Source organism: Octopus bimaculoides, chromosome 5, assembly GCF_046866305.1.
Source record: "Octopus bimaculoides isolate indiv1 chromosome 5, ASM4686630v1, whole genome shotgun sequence".
Classification (NCBI taxonomy): domain Eukaryota; kingdom Metazoa; phylum Mollusca; class Cephalopoda; order Octopoda; family Octopodidae; genus Octopus; species Octopus bimaculoides.
The window spans coordinates 112,175,930-112,190,691 of record NC_142932.1 but is presented as its reverse complement, the minus strand read 5'-3'; the positions used below and the strand labels follow the sequence as shown (position 1 = coordinate 112,190,691).

Below are 14,762 nucleotides of genomic sequence, written 5' to 3'. Positions count from 1 at the left end.
ATGTGTGTGTTTTTTTGTGTTTGTCTGCCTACCATCGCTTAACAACCAATGTTGGTGTGTTTATGTCCCCGTAACTTAGCAGTTCAGCAAAATATGCAGCCTTTAAATTTTTTCTTCACTCCTGGAAGAATGCATTAATTATTTCAGCCTGGCTGTGTTTGTTGACAGTTGGTGGTTTTACTCGAAGGAGATACTTGCGAAGTGTTGTATTACTCTTGAATACTGTCCTGGTGTCATATGGGCCGCATATCTTTTGTATCTTTTCGGAGAGGCCTTTCACATAGGGTAGACAGACGAGAATATGACCAAAAACTGTGTGTACTCCATCCCATGCAGCTGTGGTAATTTATACAAAAGCGAAACATGTCGTCCCCTCAAAATAAGGGTAGAGGAACATCACAAAGCTGTGACACGAGGAGATATTGATAAATCGGGTATAGATGATCATGTATGGAAAAATGGAGACCACCTCCCCCTGTGGGATGAAGCTAAAATAATAGATAGAGAACACCACTGGAAAATACGAAAACTGAAAGAAGCAGCACATATGCTAGGATGCAACAACTTCCTAAGCAGACCAAGTGCAGATATGAATAGCATATGGGAACTGGTATTAAGGAAGGATAGGAAAATATTAGATTTATAAGTCCTAAAAATTCACTCCATAATTGCCCACGGGCATATGGCACAGTGGTTAAAAGTGTGGGCTACTAACCCCAAGATTCCGAGTTTGATTCCAAGTAGTGACCTGAATAATAACAATAACAACATCGAAAAATACCTTATGAATGAGAACCTGGAGGGTATATTAGCTGAAACGTTGTGTTAACGACAAACAAGATGAGGACAAATATCTGTCAATTGTAAATAATATGCTATTACCAATTATCACCTTGCTGACTTTTATTTTTTTAGTTTTTCAGCACAGTTACAGAGAAGGTAATACATTGAGTAGTTTTATTCATTTTATTTTTCTCTAGATTCTCACATAATGTTTTTGTATATTGTTAGTATTTGACAAGGTGAGAGAGAAAATTTGATATGTGGTTTCATAGATAAACATGAGAGCACTTGACACTTGACATTGCAGCAGTTGATTATGTAATGTATGTTTTTAGAAACAATGGGTGTTATCTGCTATACTAATAATTATGTCTCTTTTTAAGTTCTCTAGTAGTATTTATGTCTTTGTCACTCTGTATGTGAGTATGTGTGCATGTGTGTATACATATATGTATATATTGAGAAAAAAGGTCACCAGAATTGTGGAAAAAAATCTTTTTATTTATTCATTATTATTAGTGCTTTCGAGAGGGCTAATAATAATGAATGAATAGATTTTTTCCCAAAATTCTGGCAACCTTTTTTTCTCAATATTCAATATCTGTACACCACACCTAGCACTCTACACACACACATACATACATACACACACATATCAAAAGGATGTGGTATAATACTATTCCGCATATACAAAAACAGCCATACCAACAATCCAATGTGACTAAAACACAACCGGGACCCTAAGTAAGGCATGTGTAAAATTTGAATGAAATTGGTTGTGTAGTTCTCAAGTTTTAAGGATTCACACAGACACACATTCTCATTTTTATATATAGAGAGATTACACCACATATATGGTAAATTATCAGAGGCTGCTGTAGAGTGGAGAGTGCTTTACAACATTTATTTCAGCTCTCTACAAGTTCAAATCTGTTAGGATCAATTATCCTTTTCATTCTTTCAGGGTTGACAAATTAAATACCAGTCAAATATCCTGTCTTTTAGAATTGGCCATGTTGAACTATGAGGGAAGTTGTGGAGGCACTACTTACAGTGTCATCCTCTCTAGAAATGGAGAAGGGTTGTATGAAGGGGTTCACAAATTCTCATAGGTAAACTGATACCTAACTGGAACTATACAGAGATGGCTTAACTATGCCACACAGCATAGAACAGGAATATATGTGTATGTGTGTGTGTATCATCATCAGTATCATCATTTAGTACCTGTTTTTCATGCAGGCGTGGGTTGGACAGGTTGACAAGAACTAGCAATATTGGGAGCTATACATGGTCCCACTGTCTGTTTTGGCATGGTTTCTACAGCTGAATGCCCTTCTTAGTGCCCACCACCTTATAAAGGGTACCGGGTGCTTTTTATGTGGCACCAGCACCAGTGCTTTTTACATGGCACCATCACTGATAGGGCTATCAAGTACCTTGCAAGACAAATATATATATATATATATACACACATATATATATAAATGATTGAGACCTTTGGCAGTTTGCTGTGCTTGAGAGGACTTATCAGCCCAAGTGAAACCATAGTCATGGACAATACCATTGACATGTAAAAGGCATCCACTACACTCTTGGAGTGGTTGGCGTTAAGAAGGGCATGCAGCCATAGAAACCAAGCCAAAATCAAAACTGGAGCCTAGTACAGCTCTCTGGCTTACCAGTTCCAGTCAAACTAACTCAGGCCAGCATGGAGGAAAGTGAACATTAAATAATGATGATGATATATACAGGGTTTGCCAAAAGTCACCCAACAGTAAATCAAAATTCCATAAATACTATTTGTAATTCTGTAGTGACTCGAAAGGAAAAATGCGTCGCTCAAGGAGGACTTCAATTTGAACAATTTTCATGATGCTTCATATTTAGATGCTTTTGTTAAATCCATTCAGTTGTTAAACATAAATAAATCTTGGAGTTAAATGGTTTTGGTTTACTGTCAGGTAACTTTTGGCCAATCCTGTATTAATGTATGAATACATACATATGAATGCATACATATATATACATAAAGGCCTCTCCCTCAGAGTGAAAAGCAGATTGTATGATGCCTGTGAGTGAACAACCATGTTACACGACAGTGAAACATGGACTGTGATAGCCAAGGACATACATAGGCTTGAAAGAAATGAAGTTAGTATGCTTTGCTGGATAGGCAATGTCAGTGTGCATGTATGAAAGAAAAGTTGGGCATAAGAAGCATGATCTTTGAACTTTGGGCCTCATAGAGGCAATGATTAATGACCAAGACCTTTATAGATATGCTGTGCTTGAGAAGACTCGTCAAGCCAATGGCACTTGTGTGGGTGGCACATAAAAAGCAACTTTGAGTGTTGGGCCTCACAGAGGCAATGACAAATGACTGAGATCTTTGGCATTATGCCTTGCTTGAGAAGACCCATCAAGCCAAGTAAAACCATAGTCATGACAGATATTGGTTCATGCAAATGGCATCCGTACCGGAGGCATGTAAAAGCACCCATTACACTCTTGGAGTGGTTGGCATTAGGAAGGGAATCCAGCCATAGAAACCTTGCCAAATCAGACTGGAGTCTGGTGCAGCCTTCCAGCTGGCCAGCCCTGCTAAAACTGTCCAACCCATGCCAGCATGGACAACAGATACTAAATGATGATGATAATGCACACACACATATAAGTTTGATAAATACAAGACATATTAATTTGAATGATATTTTCTGTATCTAAATATGCTGACGTAACAGACATGATTGTCAGCTTTGTATGGTGAATTCAACAATTAAAAATATGAATTTCTCTATCTGTAATTTTGTTGTCTAATACACTAAATTTCTCAAAATTTTTCTAAATGATATTTGGATCTACTTGTCATACATGAAGAATTACCTTGGATGTGTTTTCTACCTGCATCTGCATTTATTGGTGTTTGATTGTTTGATATAGTTAACCCAATTCATTTAAAAATTAGTGCTTTATCTGCCTGGATTTTTTAATCCCGTTTGTTCTTATATATATCATCATCATTTAATGTCTGTTGTCCATTCTGGGATGGGCTGGATGGCTTGACTGAGCTGGCATGCAGGAAGGCTGCGCCAGGCTCCGGTCTAATATAGATATATATACATATATATATATATATATATATGAGATCGAAACTGAACCAAATTTGATGACTGGCACCCATGCCAGTGGAGCGCTAACACCATTTGAGTGCGATCGTTTCCAGCTTTGCCTTACTGGCACTTGTGCCGGTGGCATGTGAACAAAACATTGGACTGACTCCTGTGCAGGTGGCATGTAAAAAACACCATTTGAGCGTGGCCGTTGCCAGCACCACCTGACTGGCCCTCGTGTTGGTGGCATGTAAAAAGCACCCACTACACTCTCGGAGTGGTTGGCATTAGGAAGGGCATCCAGCTGTAGAAACTGCCAGATCAGATTGGAGTTTGGTGTAGCCATCTGGTTCGCCAGTCCCCAGTCAAATCGTCCAACCCATGCTAGCATGGAAAGCGGACGTTAAATGATGATATATATACATACACATATACATATATAAAGTAAAGAAAAGAATAAAGTAAACTGTATAATTTTTCCATTTCAAATAAAATAAAAACAAAAATTAACCAATTTTATTTCATATTAACATATTTATTATTTGACATTATTTAACACAGGTATTTATATTGTTTTTTGATGAAAATGAACAAAATCTCAGTTCACCATTGAGAGAAAAAAAAACAACAAAACAAAACAAAACAACAGAGCGATTAGAATTTTAAACAGTAATTTAACATGTTTCGTTAAAGATGTGCACAGATACAGTCAATGGAAAATACACAAGATTTTTAGATATATCACAGTTGGTTCAGGTTGCTAAAACAATAAAGATAATATAAAATATGAAGGAGGAAATTATGATATTAGAAACCTGGAATAATTCAATTGTGTGTGTATATTACATATACGCATACATACACACACTATTTTATATATATATATATATATATATCCGACAGGAGAGAGAGAGACAGAGGATGCAGTAATAAGCTCAGTAGTAAAATGATATTCTCAGATTACAGCAGAACATGGAATGAAAATTAAATATCCAAGAAAGAATATTAAGGTTGTTTTTAGTTTCAACCAAATTTATTCCTACACTACAATTTGGAATGAAACAACTGATTTTTATTTATTTATTTTTCATTGATTTTTTTTTTTTTTTTTTTTTTTTTTCACTGTTTGATCTGTTAAAAATAATTTGAAAATATTTTTGAAAAAAAAAAAGTCTTCCATTTAAATGTATACTTTGCAAGTTTAACAATCGGCAATATACAAAGACATAACATATTTGTTAGCAGATAAGACACTTTTTAACCAAAAAATGTTTAAAAAGAAATTTTTTAAAATAGGAAAAAAAAAAACAAAAAAAAAACACACCCTGGGTCCTAAATGTGAAGTTGGGCCAATGATACATGCTTTAAGGTACTAAAAACTTTTTCCCTTGAATATGCGCTGCTGAAATTAAGGTGCATCTAATATGCCTGTGTGTCTTTTATGCCATTCAAATATGATGTTAACAGATTTTATTAATCTACTGCAAGTAATTTTCTTGCGATATCTGTATATTTGAAAGATCTTTGTCAAAACCTTAAAAATATGTTTCCAAACAAGATTTGAAAATAACATTATTGAATATTTTCCTTTATAACACTTGAACACTTTGTATTCTGCCATGACTATATCTATCTATTATGATTTTGTCTGGACACAGCAATACTAATAACCAGTTGTTAGAACTATATATATATGCTTTAGAGTGAAGCGTTAGGCAAGTACAAAGTGTAATATTATGAATGACAAGAGAACAGGAGTCATGTAATCCCCTTCATTAGCTTACAGCCGTTTCTGCTTTCAAAAGTAGTGCACACAGAGCTGAATGTTTGTGCAACACCCTGTAGCTTCCTATAGCTATAAGCTAATTTACCTATAAAATTCAGAACTGGAATTGTAAGTTATGTTTCATTTACGAATACACCTATGTAACAAAAAAAAACAAAAAACAATCATAAATAGAAACATTAGAAAACTTAGAAAGTTTACAGTGCTTTTGCCTACCTCCATACTTTGAACTATTTAGAACACCTGTATATCACGAGTTGATACCTATTCTCCACAACTAGGGGATCTAGGAGAAGATTAACAAAGGAGAAAGGGCTAACAAAACACCAGAAGTGGATACAAACTTTGGAGTCATGGTCCTTTCTATACGTCATTGTCTTAATTAGCTGCTCATTAAGATATCTGAATAAGGCACTTGGTTTTCAATTTTTCAGTTTATTTTAATCACATTTGTTTTCCCAAAATCTGAACAAATAGCTATTAAAAATGCTAAATGAGAACATGATATTTAAACCAACATTGTCTTCGTGGTACAATCAGTAATATATTCAGCTGTTAGCCAGAAGAAATGGTAGTTCTTGCCCGACCAGGGTTGTTAATTGTTTATATATTATAGATGAAAAATTAGCTGTATGGTTAAGAAATTCACTTCCCAACCACATAATTTTGGGCTGAATCCCACTGTATAGAATCTTAGGTATCTTCTATTATAACCCTGAACAAAACCTTATGAGTTAATTTAGTGTACAGAAACTGAAAGAAGCTTGTGTGCATGTAAGTGTGTTTTGGCCCAAGTCAGTGGTCTTTCCCTTGGATAACATTATTGGCATGGAGAGGGGTGACTTACATGTATGGGCAACTGATAGGCTTCCTAATGATATCTTGCCCAGGTCTGCACATATACTTGCAAAAGACTGATCTGCCTTGACTGACAGTGACACCCACTAGACAAATAACTGCATCTTTCATCTACAAAGTTTTTCACTAATATTTTTTTTTCTACAAAGACAGACTTGAAGCTGTGAGATAATGCATGATTAATTCAAAACAATGTGAACAAATAAGCATTACATTTGATGTTCTTCTCAATATTTACTTGATGTCTGTAATTAAGCCAGCAGTTATTAATTGTTCTGTTGATATTTAATAACTAAACACAAAATGGCAAAACAGGATTATGCTTATTCCTAATTGAAATTTAAAATTTTTTATCAATTATAAGAATTTAGCAAGCTCAAGAGAAGTTTCCTTTAAATGCTTAATTAAATTAGAGAAATCCTAGCTTGTTTTCACCTTTGCAAAAAATCTTATATGAACTGAATTTTAGAACAATAGCAAACAAAGGAAAGATATTTTGATAGAAACAATAGATGCACTTTCTACTACAAAATATAAAATAGCACCAGAATTTGATTCGAAAACAGTAAAACATTTCCATGTTTCTCCTGCATATCAATCACAAAGTAAAAAAAAAAAAAAAAAAAAAAGAATTGATTTTATCTATAGTACAAACTGAATAAGAACTTACAAGTTGTTGAAGTGTAACTTACTTTCAAAATTTCTATAATATCCATTAAAAATATTTGGCAGCAACTTACCATATCTGTTCAATGTTTGTAAATGAAAGTGAAAAATGGAAAAAAAAAGTTCTAAACCATTGGCATGAAAAATGTTCTTAAGGACACTTTAAAGAAGAAGAAAAAAATTCACCAATTGAAAATTGACCAATAGAATATAATGTTATGTTATGCAAGCAGTTAAAAACATACAAATTAAACAACTTCATACATATTCAGGTTAGGGCACATATGCTGAGATCAACAAGCAGGTGAACAAACTTATAAGAAAAATAATACCAGATTCTAGGTTCTCTCTCTCTCTGTCAGTATATATATATATATATATATATATATATATATATATATATATACACACATATATATATGAAAAGAAAAATTCAAGCTTATTACTCTAATTTTGTTGCTGAGAGGAATCTTCAAGAAGACCACTCACAATAAGAAACTTGGAGCAGTAAGTTATGCTGAATTTCTCAATTTGAAATATAAATTTATATATTCACTCTATTGTCTTAGTATTGAATACTCTCTTCTTAGTACTAGCCATTAAAAAAAAAAAAAAAAAAAAGCTACTACTATTCATGCATACACAGACACACACACACGCATGCAAACATGATTTGTATATAAAAAGATATTCAGAAAAAAAATATCAATATATGTTTTTGTGATCCAAAACTAGTTGACAGTTAATAGCAATTCAAGTTGTAATAAAATATCGAAAGATTGAAAAAGAAATGTCACAAGCATGAATTTAGAATACAATTGATATTGAAGATAGACACAAAAATAAATATTATTTCAATGACATATGTTGTATAACAATTGCAGTTATTTAATATTATTAAAGCTTCTTATATATTTAAAATGTTTTTTTTAAAAAAAACTTAGGCTTCATAACCAGCGTTTGGATAAGGCACAATATCTACATATCTCGACGAGATGAAATGTTAGAATTAAGCGTATAAAATTCTAGAGAATAAGAACCTAGCATTTCATGTGTAAGAAAAATATATGTACCAATTGACTTTTGTCAAGACTCATTCAAATTATTTGATTTAGTTCACAGTCTGATTTACTTTTATATTCACAGGATATCTATAGACGTCTTTTTTTTTTCTTTACAAATAAAATTTCACAAAGCAACTGTTATGGTTACTTATCAGCACCAGTTTTATAAATCATTACACACACACATATATACACACTTTTTGACTATTTTTTTAATTATATATTCTTTTTAAATGACCATAATATTAAATGTTGAAATTCATTTATATAACTTTTTTTTTTAAACATAGATTAATGTAAAAGATGACTTTAAAAAGAAGGCAAAAAAAAAATAAAAAGGATTCACAAAACTAAGCATTCCAACCACAAGAATTAAAAGTAAAAATGCAGATAATGTATGAAATGTGCACTCAGTTATTTGATTTGGTAACTGATAACAAATCTTAAAAATATATTTCCAATTTGATGTTCATTTGCAATAATTAATTTCAAACTTTATAGAAATGAGAATATATTTTAATATCTCAGCATTTCTTCACAAAAAAAAAAAAAAAAAAAAAAAAATCCCAAACACATACAAAAAAATCAAAGACACACATGAAACATTTATGATACTTTTTCATGAAGTAAAACTTATTTTAACTGTTATACTACTTATCTGATTCCAAAAATTTGATGGTGTGTGTGTGAGAGAGAGAGAGAGAGAGAGAGAGAGAGAGAGAGAAGAGAGAGAGAGAGAGAGAGAGAGTGAGAGAGAGTGAGAGAGAGAGAGAGAGAGAGAGAGAGAGAAGAGAGAGAGAGAGAGAGAGAAAGAAGAGAGAGAGAGAGAGAGAAAGAGAGAGAAAGAGAGAGAGAAAGAGAGAGAGAGAACACGTATGTGTGTTAATGGCTTTCTTTTTGAAATGTATGCAAATTTTCTTTCTATTTAATCTTACGTAAAATATTCAGAAAAAAGGACTAAAATAAGGAAAAAGCTTAAATTACTTGGAAAATGAAGGAAATATTTTTATGAATTTAACACAAGTAAATTAAATCTATAGAGTTGACAAGGGTTGGCTATAAACTTGAGCACTGGTAATAAATGAAGTTTTTAAATAGCCTTAATGAAAATTCAATAATATATATTTTTTTAATAAATTTCACATGAATTGATGATGTGGAAGAAAATGGAAACTTTTACACTTTTCTTAAGGACAGTAGCACCACCATAAGTCGGAAAAAAAAAAAAATCACAAAGCTTAAGTCATGAACTTCATTAAAAAGAACTAATTCCTACACTATTAGTCCATTTTGTAACCACTTCAATTTCAGACTAGAAGCTAATTAATTTATCATAATCAACTGGAATGGAACCAAGTCTCTTTTCTTTATCTTAATACATAAAAATATTCCTAATATATATATATATACACACACGCACATGAGGGAGTGGACAAATGAAAGAAAACGACATTCGACATAGGAGTTACATATATTATCATATAAAACAGTTTGATTTAGCTCCATGCAAATAATATATATGCCAACAAACTATGTGTGTAATAACAAAAAATATAGACATATATATATATCTTAACAGTAAGTCATTAAATTTAGGTCTGCAAAATTACTGTCAAGTTATTAAGTATATTCAATGTACTAAGTTCTCCAAAAAAAGTTTCTTTTTCTTCTTCCATATACAAGATCCAGATTCAAATGAATTTAGATAACCATCTTCACAATGCAACAGAATATATGACATTATGTCTTGAACATACTGAGCAATTATTGGTTCAAGAACCACATATCTGGTTCCATTCTTCAGGTACTCAATGGTAAACAGTGTATTCACACTATCAGATATCCACAAGTAGAGAATTACACAGATTTCAAATTAAAACAATTCAATGGTTATTGTTATCATACTCCCCAAAAGAACCAGCCAGCAGTTGGTACTTTGTAGTCAAATATGCTTGTGATTTTTTTTTAATTGTAAACTCATGTGATATGGAAGCAAAGAAAAATAAAAAAAAAAATAAAACAATGAAATTCTGCAATGAAATATTTCTAATATCACAATTTAGTTTCTTCCACTAAATATTTTGAGGATTTATAATTACCTTTTATCTTTAACATGAAGGCTAAATCTTGGATTTTAAAACAGATTTAAAAAAAAAAAGTATATTAACTTAGCCATCATTCCTTTTACATCGTTTTGTAGAAATTCAACTTTTTCATTTAAATTAGATTTAAAAACAAAACAGACACACGCACACATATACATAAGTATGTATATGTTCTCAGACACATAAACAAACAAATTAACAGTCATGCATACATGCATATGTTATAACTGCATATCACTTGAAGAATAGGAAGCATGCAACCTATTTCGAATTTGTTAGACACTTTCTGATCCAGTATAAATCATTTGAAATAAATTTATAATGAAATATAATCCATACAACTGAGCACATTTCTTATAAGTTGCATGGTATCAAATAAACACTTTTTTTAGTGCAATATGAAGTCTTTTTTATGAAAGGAAATGTTGAAATTTTGGTAATGAAATTTTAGATAAAAATATCAATAAATGTCTGGTAAAAAGTATTTTAAGACCTGTTTCAAAACAGGGTTTAGCTTCCGATTAGAAAATAGCAACAGAAGATCAAGGTCATATTGTCATAATTTCATAAAGAAGCGGATTTTCTCTAAAAACAGCCCATTCCACCTTCATTGAATGTATGAGCTTAACATTCCATTCCGTAAGAGTTCGCAATGACATAAGACGATCAAAGATCTTTGCAAGGCGTTGTTTACTTGTAGGATCTCTTTGAGTCAAAAAGTAATCGAGACAATTGACTAATTTCAGCTGAATTTCTTCAACTTTCTTTGGTTCCTCAAGAGTGCATCTATCTGTAAAAAAAAAAGGGAATAGAATGCAATTAAAAACTAATAGAATTAAGACAAAGTCAATTATAGATTGAATAAATTAAAAACTATCATATTCTTTTCTACTCTAGGTACAAGGCTCAAAATCTTTGGGGAGGAGGCTAGTCGATTAGCTCGAATCCCAGTATGCAACTGGTACTTAATTTATCAACCCCGAAAGGATGAAAGGCAAAGTCAACCTCGGCGGAATTTGAACTCAGAAAACTATTATATTAGTCGACGTGTGTGTGTACTTGAAAGGAGACAGAGTTGATCACTTAAAGAAAATATACTTTTCTTCTTCTTTATTGTAATTCAGATGTTGCATGCATTTTTATAGAATTTTAAACAAGAGGGAAGTCACATGGCTAAGTAGCTTAGGGTATTTGGCTCAAGATCATAAGATTGTGAGTTCAATATCTGGTGGTGCATTGTGGCCTTGAGCAAGACACATAGAAAGTCTATTTTTAAAAGGAGAATTGGGGAATTTCTTACTCACCAACTGACATAATACTGATAGCTTGTATCAAACCAATCTCATCACAATCCAGATGTAATTTCTGTAATCCTTCACTAAAATGAAATACTGCTTCTAAAAAGTCTCGGTCCCATATTCGTGATATTTCTTCAAAATGATAACAAGCTCCATTCTGTCCCATTGCTACTTTTAAAACTGGGTTCATCATATTAAAATTGCCTAGATACCAAAATTCAAATCGAGATGCTGAAATATAAATAAAAAGATAAATTATAAAAATTAAAATGAAACAAGGAACACATAAAAAAGCCCAACAACATTGAATCGCTTGTGAGAGCCATGCAGACCATGTACAAAGATGCTGAGAGATAATGATTATTTTACAAAGATATTTAACATGCAAGTAGGTGTACACCAGGGTTTCATTCTGCATTAACTTCTCTTCTGTTTATTATAGCTCTTCAGAAATAACAGAAACTAAGAATGGCTGTCCATGGGAACTTCTGTATGCTGATGACTTAGTTCTTATATTGAATCATTGGCAGAATTACTGAAGACTTCTTTCAAATGTGGAAGCAAAACCAAGAGTCAAAAAGGTATTAACCCTTTAATATTCAGATTACTCTGTCAAATGTAATGCTCATTTATTCTCATTCTTTTGAATTTGTCATGCATTATCTCACAGCTTTCAAATTTCAATGATGTGATTGTTTATTTTTAGAATGTCATTGTTGGGTAGTTGTAAGAGGCTGGATTTGGCTAGTTTGAACATAAAATAGGTAGAATATTTGGGCTGGATGTGGCCACTTTAAATACTGAAGGGTTAAAGCAACCCTAGTAAAGGTAAAGGTTTTAGTTAGCAGGAAAAATGACAGAACTCTACTACCATCAATATTTTTATGGCTTAGGAAAAAAAAGGAAATGAAATGATGACCTCTGCACTACATCAGGTAAGCTTTTTTTTATATATATTCTTTTTACAAAGAAAGTATTAATCAAATGATATAAAATTTGTTTAAATGAAAGATAAATCTTGTATATACACTGAAAACAAAATACAGCTGTAAGTTCTTTTGTCTTGAAAATAGCAGCAGAACAAAGTTTAAAGCAATTATTACAGGACAATATATCATCATCATCATCATTTAACGTCTGCTTTCCATGCCGGCAGGGGTTGGTTAGCTTGTCTGAGGACTGGCAAGCCAGAGGGCTGTATGAGGCTTCAATCTGATCTGGCCAAGTTTCTACAGCTGGATGCCCTTTCTAATGCCAACCACTCCGAGAGTGTGTGTGTGTATAGAGAGAGAGAGAGAGGGAGAGAGAGAGAATCTGTATATAAGATGAAAACTAGGAGTCAAAATACAATTTGCGAAGAATCATCTGATATATTAAAAAAATGTTTTTTCTTATTTATTGGCACATGTGGCTGTGGTCAAAAAAGTGTGCTTTCTAATCATGTCTTGGGTTCAGTCCCCACTGTGTGGAACCTTGGGCAGGTGTCTTCTGCAATACACATGGGTTGACTAATGCTTTGTGAATGAATTTGATGGATGGAAGCTGAAAGAAGCTTATTGTGTGTGTGTGTTTGTGTGTGTGTGTGTGTGTGTATGTGTGTGTGCACGTGCCCTTGTCTTGACATCATGTGAGGATTGTCAATTAGCATCATTGTCATACATGCAAGCAGTGTCGTTTGCTTTCTGTCTTCCATGGCAATAGATTACCTCACTTGGAATAAGTGATGGTTGGTGACAGGAAGGGTATACAGCTGTAGAAAATGTGCCTCAACAAATTCTGCTTGACCCATGCAAGCATGGAAAAGTGGACATTAAAGATGATGATGGCAAATATAGCCTCTGCCACATTATTTCTCAAAATTATAACAGAGTGTTTGCTGCTGATAAAGTTACCACAGATGAACTTGAAAAAAAAAAAAAACTTCTAACGTACCTTTGATGAGACTGCTTTGATCACTTATTGTCAAATTCTGGAAACATGGAATTGATTTAGAAAAATTTACAAAACGCCGAACATTTTCTTCCATTGATTTGGCATACACTTCCATTAGATGGAGTCGATTATCTAAGTCGATGCCTGTGGAATGGTAGAATGAATGATATTCCTCTTTTGATATTGCTGGTAACTCACCAAACACAGACTCTTTCAGTTTATATTCTTCCTAGAAAGGAGTCAAAAAAAAAATCCCAATGAATTACAATTGAAAAAAAGCAAATTCATAAATAACCTAAAATTGCAAGTAGTTAGACATTGTAGTTATACACTTTCGATGTGTAACTAAATGGACAGTCTTGAATTTGAAGAATTCCTGATACATTTATAAGGTACAGACCAACTTAAATATGCACAAACACACACTGTATAGTAGCCTGGGGCTAACTGATCAAAGTGCTGCACAGTGGGACTGAACCCAAACCATGTGCTTGCAAAGCAAATGAAGAAACTTCTTTACTGCACAGCCATGCTTGTACCTATACTCTTTTACTTGTTTCAGTCATTTGACTGTGGCCATGCTGGAGCACCGCCTTTAGTCGAGCATATCGACCCCAGGACTTATTCTTTGTAAGCCTAGTACTTATTCTATCGGTCTTGATACGGGGAAATATTACCATGCTTGGAAACAGAAGGCTAGCGACAGGAAGGGCATCCAGCTTTAGAAATTCTGCCTTGACGAATTCCATCTGACCCATGCAAGCATAGAAAAGTAGACGTTAAAACGACGATGATGATTTGTATGACCATTTTGGAACCATTAACTTCCAGTCGTAGGTATCACAGGGAGATAATTTAGCTTCAACTACTGAGTTACTTCCCTTGTATCGGCAAATATCATTTCAGACCTAATCTATTAAAAAATTACTAAAGTTACTAATTTCTCGGAAAGAAACTGTTAAGCAAAGGGCAAGGTGGGGTGTGGAAATGGGCGCATAAAAAGGATGAAAGATATATCGGGATGACACAGGAAGTTCTATATGTGTTAATACATGTAGTAAATATAAGGGTCACTAAAGGACGTGGCTACATTGAAAGTAGGCTTCAATCCAGGTTACAAGGTCTGTAAATAAGCTTAGGATTCCTGCTTGCACCGT

At 33.1% G+C, this 14,762-nt stretch overlaps 1 protein-coding gene across 3 annotated transcripts in view; it reads right to left on the bottom strand.

The window, feature by feature from the left end:
• Positions 1–8,467: 8,467 nt before the first annotated feature.
• The window catches only part of LOC106868397 (retinoic acid receptor gamma), an 87,010-nt gene continuing 80,715 nt past the window's right edge, over positions 8,468–14,762 (bottom strand). For all 3 annotated transcript variants that reach the window (XM_089352955.1, XM_089352956.1, XM_089352957.1), the window contains exons 5-7: positions 13,606–13,834; positions 11,680–11,904; positions 8,468–11,165 (exon numbers count right to left, since the gene is read on the bottom strand). In XM_089352955.1, the coding sequence (XP_089209081.1) occupies positions 10,924–11,165; positions 11,680–11,904; positions 13,606–13,834 (696 nt within the window). In that variant the 3' untranslated portion in view covers positions 8,468–10,923. The remainder of the gene's footprint in view (positions 11,166–11,679; positions 11,905–13,605; positions 13,835–14,762) is intronic.